Raw genomic sequence first — 9,813 nt, forward strand, 5'->3', positions numbered from 1 at the left:
GACCAATCAGCGCCGCGCTCCGCCCCGGGCCCGGCGGCGGGGAATACGCTGGGGAAGGGTCTGAGCCAATCAGCGCGGCGCTCTGCCCCCTCCCCGCCTCCCATTGGCCCGCGCCGGGGCGGGGCTGGCGGCGCGGCCCGCACGTGGCGCCCGGGGCGCGGGTGACCTTGGCCGGGCCGGGCGGGGCGGAGCGGGGACCAGCGGCTGTCACCCCTCCTTTGCTGTCACCCTTCTTCTGTCACCCCTCCTCTGCCGTCACCCACAGCTCCAGCCCTGCCTGCCGTGCTTCTCCCGCAGCCCTGCGGTGTTCACACTGTCCCGCGACTTCCCTCATGAACCAAAGGAAGGGATACCCCAACACTCTGCAGCGGGCAGGGAGCATTTCCAGGCACCCCCAAAACCCCCCAGCCAAGACCGTGTCTCCAGGACAGCTGGTGTGCCAGGTCCTGGCACAGGTTGGGCGCGTTGCCGCAGTCGTGGGGAGCGGAGCTGGCCCTGTCCCCCCTCGCTGCAGGGCACCCCGGTGCCCGGAGGGATTTCTGGGTGCCCAGGAGGGAGAGATGCCAGGGGGATGAATGGCGCACGCAGGAGAGGGGCCGTGTTTTCTTCATTCTCCAAACCCGAGTTAGTGGGTGGGCTTGGCCAACCGGGCAGAGGGAACCTGCACCCTCTGGGGCTTCAGGGGTTAAATTAAAATACGGCAAATTGAGGAAGAAGATCAGGGAATAAGTGATCCTACTAAATTCCTCGTGATCCCAAGCCACGGGAAAATGGGGCAAGGCAGTGTGAATCACTCGGGAGAGGAGCAGCAGACGGGGAGTCAGAGACCACCGGCTGTGTGTAGAGCAGCCGAGAAACAGCTGGGTGAGTCCTGCCAGGATCTGCCAAGGCAAGTGCCAGGATGAACAGGAGCTACGTGAGGAGAAGGGTGGGCTCAGCAGAGGGTAGTGGGTGGGTAAAAGGCCTATAGCTACATTTGGATACAGCTCAGGAGTTGCTCCTCACCTCCCTGGAAGGGGCTTGGCGAAGAATTAGTCTGTTAACATCGTTGTTACCAGTCTGGATAGTTTTTGCTGCCGTAATTTGTTACTGGTCATCCAAAGAGGACTCCTCGCAGTGGGGGGATCTGGGTGTCCATGGTTTTGCTGCTGGCCCACACTGGATTGCTGCTGTGGGCTATTGATGAAGGTGTTGTTCCGAGACACTGGCACCAGCAGCAAAAACGGGGTTGGTTTCTCTGATCAAGGTGGTTTCTGTGAGGTGCTGCACGTGCTACAGAGAAGGACTTTATATTAATTACAAATTCATTCATCTAATCTGGCTTTTCACACACACTGTGCACAGTTGCTGGCAAGGGTTTTCAACTCTTCTGAGCTGCAGATAACAGCTCTGTTGTGATTTCAGGTCTTGGCTTGCTAGTGATGGACAGCACCTCTTCTTCCCCTTCCCCCTTCTCTGCCAGCTGCCCCACGGAGCAGCCTGAGAACGCCACTGACCATGAGTACTACTCAGGCCTCCAGAAGACCATGCACATCCTCTCCATGGTGGTGTACAGCATCGCCTGTTTGCTGGGGGTGACAGGGAACGGCCTCGTCATTTGGATTGCAGGCTTCAAGATGAAGAAGACGGTGAATTCCATCTGGTTCCTCAACCTGGCCATAGCTGACTTCATCTTTACCTTTTTCCTGCCCCTCAGCATCGCCTACACCGCCCTGGGCTTCCACTGGCCATTTGGGAAGCTCCTGTGCAAGCTGAACAGCACCATCGCCTTCCTCAACATGTTTGCCAGCGTCTTCCTCCTGACGGTCATCAGCATTGACCGCTGCGTTTCCGTGGCCTTTCCCGTCTGGTCTCACAACCGCAGGAGCCCGGAGCTGGCGGCCAGGATCGCGCTGGGGACCTGGGTCCTGGCTGTCCTGCTCAGCTCCCCGTACCTCGTCTTTCGCGACACTGTGGTCAGTTCCAGGAACGTCACCAGCTGTTACAATAATTTTGCGCTCTCCGATGACTACACGTCCGAGGCAACGCGCAGGCTGTGGAGGATGCGGCACAAAGCGATGATCATCACGCGGTTCTTGTGTGGGTTCCTCATCCCCTTCATGGTGATTCTCATCTGCTACAGCGTCGTGGCCGTCAAGCTGAAAAGAAGGCAGTTGGCCAACTCTGCAAAGCCCTACAGAATCATCATTGCTGTCACAGTCTCGTTTTTCCTATGTTATTTCCCCTATCACGTCTTCTCCTTGCTGGAAATATCCAAAAACTCTTCCAGCCATGAGATGAAGCTGGCCCTTTACATAGGGATTCCTTTGGTTTCCAGCCTTGCTTTCTTCAACAGCTGCATCAACCCCATCCTGTACGTGTTTGTGGGGCCAGATTTCAAGGAGAAGTTTCGCCAGTCCATCCTGTCGACCTTCGAAGGGGCCTTCAGCGAGGAGTCGTTCCTGGGCAGCCTGACCAGCCGGCGCAAGTCCCGCTCTGCTTCGGAAGCAGAGGTCCCGAGGGTCTGAGCAGGTGCTGGTGTGGAAGGGGCCATTCTTTTCTCCGCAATTACCCTCATTTCAGAGCTCAAATCATGGGGCTGGGGACTGTGAAGGGCTGCACTTGCTAATGAGGTGTGATTTCATGTTTCGGAGGTGTCTCAAATGTGCTATGATTTAACACACAATGGGAATGGAAGAACGCTCTGGAGCTGCAGCAAGGTGGGTCAAAGTAGCAGCATTTTACTCCTTGTGCCTTTTGACTCTTGTTTATGGAGCCTTTATAGAAATGCAATGGCTGTATGTATTTTTGTGGGGAATGGAATGGTAAGACATCTTTTCTCTCCTCAGGCAGGATAAATCAGTGGTCGTGCTGCTGTTACTTAGGTTTGATGTACAGCATAACTATTTCTGAACAATGCTTGTCTCTGTGTTTGACGTGTCCAGCCCTTGAATAGCGGAGATCTGATACTTTGAGCTGTTGGTGGATGAATATTAACCCCCAATAAACTTGTGTAAAACATACCCAGCCTGTTGTGTTGCCTGTGGGATAAAACACTTGATCCAGCCTGACCAAGCAGGTTCATCTTTGGTAGCAGAACAAGGAGATGAAAAGATTAAATATCTAGAATTTGGAAGCAAACCACTGGTATTAGCAGCAGCTCTGTGAGTGAGGCAGACAGGACATGACCTGGGTGTGAGGACTTGCCTGGGGCATCTGATTGCCAGACTGTGGTTATGGTTTATTGCTGGGTTTCAGACCTTTGGGTACATTTGAAAACCACTGACTGGGAGGAGAATGAAGAACAAGTGGCTGAGCTGAGTCTGGCCAAGCTTCCTGTTTGCAAATTGTCCAGGATGAAGAAGGTGGGGAATTTCTTCCAGGCTTCATAAGCCTCTAGAACTCTTACACTTCTGTGAGTAGAAAATGTTGGTCACATAACAGGGAATGACAGCTCTGAGGTGTTGTAATTTCCAGCCCATCCTCGGCAGCTGAGCGAGCAGTGACTGTATCACACCTCCCTCTCCTGCCCTACCCAATTTACCTGTAAATTACTCCAACCTACCAATTGTCCTGTTCATCCTGTCAGAAACCTGCCTTGGAGCCTCCCTGCTCCGGTGGCTGGAAAATCTCTGACTCCCAGCCGGAACGCAGGAATTTACACGTACCTCACTGTTCTGCATGGATGACGTTACGAGTGAGAGCTGTCACTTGATCATGTTGGGGATTAATTATGGGTCTGCTGGGCCATGCAGTATTGAATGAAGGTCGTGATCCTAAAGGCACACATGCACTTAACCTCACATTCATGCACAAACCCGCTGAGAACAGGGACTGTAACATGACCATCATATGTCAAGCTTGAGTGAACAGAGAGATTTAACCTTTGCCACAAATTGCTGCCTGTCATGCAGATAAAACTGCAATGTTTGCTATGCAGCACGTAACTCTGGGGCTATTTACTTGCTCCTGGAGGTAAACTACAGCATCGATTGCCATGTCAAGGTTGTGCGGACCCACGTTTGCTCTTTCTGGTTTTCCTTATCTGTTTGCAGAGTCCACATAATTCCTTGTGACAAGAGTCTCCGTGAGTGCTGGACCAAGGCCTTGGACTCTGGCCTTGGCTCTCTCCTCAACCCCGGCAGCCTTGGAGGTCAGGATTTGAAGTGTTGACCTGGTTTGTGGTAGGAAAGAAAGTAATCTTCCAGGTCATCTGGAGATCCGAGGCGGGTACAGATTCCCATGGGACGACGTGATTTAAGTGAAACAGAGAGTCTGGATGACCTGAGGAATTACCATGGGAAAAGCCTGTACATAACAGAGCAGGATGAGCTTGAGATGGAGATGGATTTGTCATCCTGGGTCTGATCCCTGCCCTTTGTGCAATGGGAAACCGTGCTGACAGCAAGACAAGCCAGGCTGCCAAGGGACTGCTTCCAAGATAAATCCCCCATTGTATCAAGTTCCCTCCTGTTCAGACAATCTCATTATCACAGGGATAATTGTCAGTCCCTCATTCCCAGCTAGGCGGCAGTTCATTCTCTCTGATATTTCCATTTGGCATATGCTTATCTAGAAAAGCTTGAATAAAAAAAAAAAAAGCGGGGGGGGGAAATACTTTCCAACAGGCAATCCGAGGAGGCTGAACGGCTGCTTTGGCAGCTGTGCCCCTCTCTGACGCAGCTTTGCTGTCAAGGCTCTTTCAGATGCCATGGGAGGAGTGGAACAGCCTGAACCCCCCCAGTATTTGCAGTCATTGAGAAAGGTGCTGAACCCGCTGCCCTGCTGGCGTGAGGCCTCATTGGCCCTGCAGAGGGGCCGATCCGACAGCCCCACTCTTACAAACGGCGGCATGGGATGGGCACAGCCACTGGGGTGTTCAGGCACTGAGGTGTGTGTGGTCCAGGCTGTGCACGGGGAGCCTTAGCTGAGAGAACAAGCAGGTTTTTGGCGAGCATTTAAGTCAGGGATCTCACCAGGAACAGCTGTTGCTGCCTCGCTTTGGAGGAGAGATTACTGCAGGTGACTCCGGAGCTGGGAGAAGCTGCAGAGATGTCAGGGAAGAAACCAGCCAAGAGGACGTGGCAAGCGGTAACAAAAGAGGACAAAGTATTTTCCCCCTGGGACCTGGATGACAGCAGGGAGATAAAAACTGGGCTCAGAATAGTTAGGAGGAAAGAGGAAGGAGCAGGAGATAAGAGAGCCTTGAAAGTACCAGCAGCAGGATAGTGAATGCAAATGAATGGTAGGGACATTGCAGCAGGTGAGGAAATTCTCATTAAGGAGAGCTTAATGAGACAATAAAAGCCTCTGGGAAGCCTCACAGACCCCACACCTCTCTCCTGGTGAGACTTTCCCGGTGAGTAAAATTTTTAAGTGTCCTGCTCTTGAACTTGTGGAATTTGACTTGTTTGGTAAGGTTAAAGACAGTGCAGTGGTCTGAGAGCAGAACCTCTTCAGAGCTTGCTGAAATCAGGCAGGAAATAATATAGGGAGTTAGAGGAGAGCTTCTCTGTGAAGGAGATGTTGGTAATAGTGTCAGTTAGTGGGGTAGGCTGAAGATACCTGGGTAAGGGCTCAGCCTTTTTTTGGTGTGGCAGCCCACTCCCAGCATGGGCATTAATCCGTTCTTGCTGATCCAGGGTTGGGCATGGTCAGAACCAAGCTGGAGAGGACACAGGATACTCTTTGCTGGTTGCACTTTGCTGCTTCCCTACACCTCTTCCAGCTGCTTTTTAGTGTACGAGCCAAGGCTGGTACCAAATCTTTCTTTACATCCCCCAGTTGTGTGTGCAAAGCACAGGACTTGCTCGCATACACTGAATTCTGCTTTAATCTGCAAAGTTGCCCTACAGTGACCATGTGAAGCCCTTGCCGTGCTCACTAAATGCCTGCACAGGGCATGGTGCCTGTGTGCTCTTTGGAGAGGAGCCGCAGCTTAGTGAGGAAAATGGCAAATCACGCTGGGAGCCAGTTGGTAGGACAAGGAGGAATGGGGCACTAATTAGTGTTTGTCACGGACTGTTCAAATTGATAAAATGACATTCTTTCCACTGTGCAGTCAAACCACTTCTGCCTGAAGGCCGATCAAAGGGCAAACCACACCCACACAAGCATTAGGTGATGGACGTGAACAGGATGTTACACAGACTCTGCAGGACAGAGCTCCCACAGAGAACCTGTGAACCACACAAGAGGCACCACTGCCAGCTTTTGTTTCGGGGCAGCGTTTGTCCAAACTCTCGCCCTGATAGCAGCTTGAGCCGTCTGTCTGGGCAGGACCTGTCACACTCCAGGTATCCCCACAAACCTCTCGTCTCCTTGTTGGGAGGCTGGTTGGAGATAACCCCGTGTCTGTGCTGCAGCCGATGCAGGAGATCTGGTAAACATTACAGACTGACCCGGAACTGGGAGTGCAGTTGGAAACAGGGAAAAAAAAATCCCTGAACTCAGGGGGTCCTTCAGTCAGAGCTTGGTGGCTCAGGGGGAACAGGACTGTGACAAATGAGTCTCTGCCTGTTTCCCACAGACAGCCAAGCAGTAATATTTGATAAAGCAATGAGTGCTGTCTACTGCCACAGCCCTTCACACAGAGAAGATGTGCTCCCTGCTCCAGGACCTTTTTTAAAGCACTTTGCTTCCCAGACATGGGGAATGCTATTTCCAGATCACTCCCAAGATATGATAAAATTACACCTCCTTCCATCAATTCCAAAATCAATTTATAGTTGCTTCTGCCCCCATAGCTGGGTAGTGTCCAAGGCAGAATCTTCTGGAAATTGGACCCAGTTGTTCCCCAGGCAATAAAGCTGAAGGCAGGGGAGCAGGGAGGTGATGGCTTTTGGTCTGTGCTCAGTGTGGAGGTGCCTGTGTGCTGCAGAACCTCCCTGCAGGCTCAGAGGGGCTGTGTAGGGATAGAGGATGTTTTTGGGATGCCTTTATTTGTTGGAAGAGACCAAACCTATCCAGAGAGCTCTGCCAGGATGAAACCAGAGTGTTTCTTTGGTGCACCGTGTCTGATAGTTCTTGCTGTCAGCTGGTTTGGTAGGTGAGCTTTAATATCCGTTTGGGTTTTTTTTTAACGAAAACAACTCTAAACAAACAAAAGCCAACCTGGCTGAGTAGTGATGGATGGAGCTCAGGAGCTGGGGTGGCAGCAGCATTTATCTTCTCTCAGGTGATGGATGCAGGCTGTCGTCCAGCTCAGTGCTGGATGAGCAGTGCCCTTCACCTTGGCTGGACTGGGTGTGGTGTGGGGGGAATTTTTTTTTTTTTTTGCACATCTCTGCTTGCCAGGGTTGCATCTGGATTAAGAGCAACAAACCTCTGTGAGCCAGTGAGTTCACACCCAGCAAATTTTCAGAATTCCTTAGATGGCTGTTAATTGAACCACTGTAAAGGAAATTAAATCCATGTGCACATCTTGGAGCAACTGTTGAACTCTTAGCGTTTGGATAGAGTATTGTCAAATTAACAAATCCCTCTCCCTTGGGAGCTGAGATTTAAACTGGTGTTCCTCTGAGCAAAAAGACAGAGGTGGGACAGAAATTGATTTCTTTTCCTCTAAAAAAGCCTTATAAGAAACAGATCGGAAGACAGGATCACTTAGTTCCTGGTCCTGTGGTTTGCTTAAGCAATGTCAGGCATTTGGGGCAGCACAAATCAAAGAGTCAGCAAATTCTGAGCGCCCTGGGGTTTTGAAAAATGCTTCTGGGGAAGGCTGCTAATTGCATTATGGGTCAGTGCTTCACCATGTGTTGTTTCTGGTTGTTCTGCATTAAACTGCTCTGCCACACCAGCTTCCTGCGAGGGAGACCAATGCGAAGAGAAATCTCCGCTACTCTGTGAAGAGGCCAACAAAAAGCTCAGCCCCTTTCCTTTTTGTCCTGAAAGCCCTGAAACAAAAAAACAAAACAAAAAAAAAAGAAAAAGAACCTGCTTGGGTCAATGATCCTGAATCAACTGTGTGGAAGCACCAGCCTGGAAGCAGAAAAACATGGACTGGGAATGGTGGGGGTGGCGAGGGAAGGGACTATTCCCTTGCACCTCCGTGTAATTTGGAAGAGGATGTAGGAAAGGCAGAGGATCACCGCAGCGTCTAAGAGGCTGATGGCCTCTCTGCTCACATATTTCTAACAGATGTCCTGGCTTTGTGAGCCTGCAAGTGGAGTGTTCAATGTCTGCTCCACGTTAAATTGCTTCTCCTTCCCCAGGTCTGACTCTGCTGAAAAAAAAAAAAAAAATCAAAAAAGGAGATGACCAAATCTTGGAATGCAAGAAGCAAATGTGAAATCTGGGGAAAACGCTGGCTTGTGAATATTTAAAGTGGAAAATGCAGCTTTGTAGTGGCAGAAGCACGGTTTCAAGCTATGAATTTAATGTTGTCCCTTCGCAGACATGTTTGGTGAGCAGGCCTGTGGCTTTTCCTCCTCTTTTATGTTAAGGCCAGAAATATCTGCTGGAATGATCAGCCTTGTTCCAGTCCACCCTGCAGTCCAGGAATAATCAAATTTAATTGCTTTTTGTGAGAAAAGCTGCAGCAGAAAGTACCTGATTTCTAGCTTTATGCTAAATGCTAAAATTCTGATCCATAAAATGCTGTTCAACTTGGGCGTACTGAGAAGTGTAATTTAAAACAGGTTCTAACTGCGCAGTCTGGGGAATAAAACATGGTATTTGGGTTTTGTATTTGAAGGAGGGATGTGTGTCTGTGTGGGATGACTGTAACTTCCTCAAAGCAGTTTTTGTCATGGGTGTCTTGGGATAAAGTTTTTTTTGTTGTTGTTGGGGTTTTTTTGTTTGGTTGGTTGGTTTTTAATTTTTTTTTTTTTTGTTTTTTCTTTTTTTTTCTTTCTTTCTTTTTAAACAGGGTGACTGAAATAAGAGTCTCATTTCAGATGACAAAAGAATCTTTGTGTAGTTCAACCAATGTATGTGGCAAGGAGAGCCTTGAGAGGACTTTGGATAAATCCTGTGCACTTTTGACAAGGAACTGAGAGCCCACTGATAGTTTCTGTTCTCACTTTACTTTGCAGAAACGCTTCTTTTTCTACACTTTGCTGATGGTAGCTCGGTGTCCGGCGGGGATGGAGACGCCCAGAGCAGCTTGGCAGCCGCCCTTCCATCCCTTCTCTGGTGGGGATGAAGATGTGAGAGCTCCAAAATAATGGCACTCTGTGGACATCACTGCGTTTATTCCACACCGATTTTTCACCAGGGGTAATTTTTGGTGGAGGGACAGCTGAATTGTGGTGTTGGGGCCTCCCCATCATCCCAGTTGTGGACTCAGATTTGTACTTCTCTTTTTCAGCAAAGAACAAAGCTCATGACGGGCCTAGAAAATGTGGTTTTTAAGGAATGGCTGAGCTGGGTTTACCCTGGAGGATGCTCAAAGGCCCTTATTCTCTCCAAATCCCTGAAAGGATGTTGTAGTGAGGAGGGGGGGGTTGGTCTTGGAAATGGCACTAAGCTGAGACATGGGAGATTCAGATTCGATATCAGAAAAATTCTTTTAATTTTCCGTGTGGTCAGGCCGTGGAACAGGTACCCAGGGAGGTGCTGGAGTCACCACCCCTGGAGGTGCTGGAAGAGGCATCCGCACCTGGCAGTGGGTGATGCGATTTCATGGGACCGCTGGCTTGACGGTCGGACGGGATGACCCTGAACCTCTCTTCCAGCGCTGACCACACTAAAATCCTAAGATTCTGTGGCTCCAAGACGCCGTCCCGCTCCCCGCAGCTGCCCGGCGGGGTAAGGGGGGAAGATGGCGGCGGCTCCCCTCAGCGCGGCGGGGGGGGGGCGGTGTCGCCTCGGGCCCGCCCCGCCCGCCCGCGC

At 50.6% G+C, this 9,813-nt stretch overlaps 1 protein-coding gene across 1 annotated transcript; it reads left to right on the top strand.

Annotated features, from left to right (window-relative positions):
- The first annotated feature begins 1,415 nt into the window (after nt 1-1,415).
- On the top strand, nt 1,416-2,590 carry LOC120759738 (chemerin-like receptor 1). The gene has a single exon (XM_040079321.1). It carries the CDS (start codon nt 1,422-1,424, stop codon nt 2,505-2,507), a length of 1,086 nt encoding a protein of 361 aa, XP_039935255.1. The 5' UTR covers nt 1,416-1,421; the 3' UTR covers nt 2,508-2,590.
- Nucleotides 2,591-9,813: the final 7,223 nt, after the last annotated feature.

This window comes from Hirundo rustica, chromosome 15 (assembly GCF_015227805.2).
Source record: "Hirundo rustica isolate bHirRus1 chromosome 15, bHirRus1.pri.v3, whole genome shotgun sequence".
Classification (NCBI taxonomy): Eukaryota; Metazoa; Chordata; class Aves; order Passeriformes; family Hirundinidae; genus Hirundo; species Hirundo rustica.

Coding starts and splice junctions, on each gene's coding strand:
- LOC120759738 (XM_040079321.1), top strand. CDS start 1,422: ATGGACAGCACCTCTTCTTCCCCTTCCCCCTTCTCTGCCAGCTGCCCC.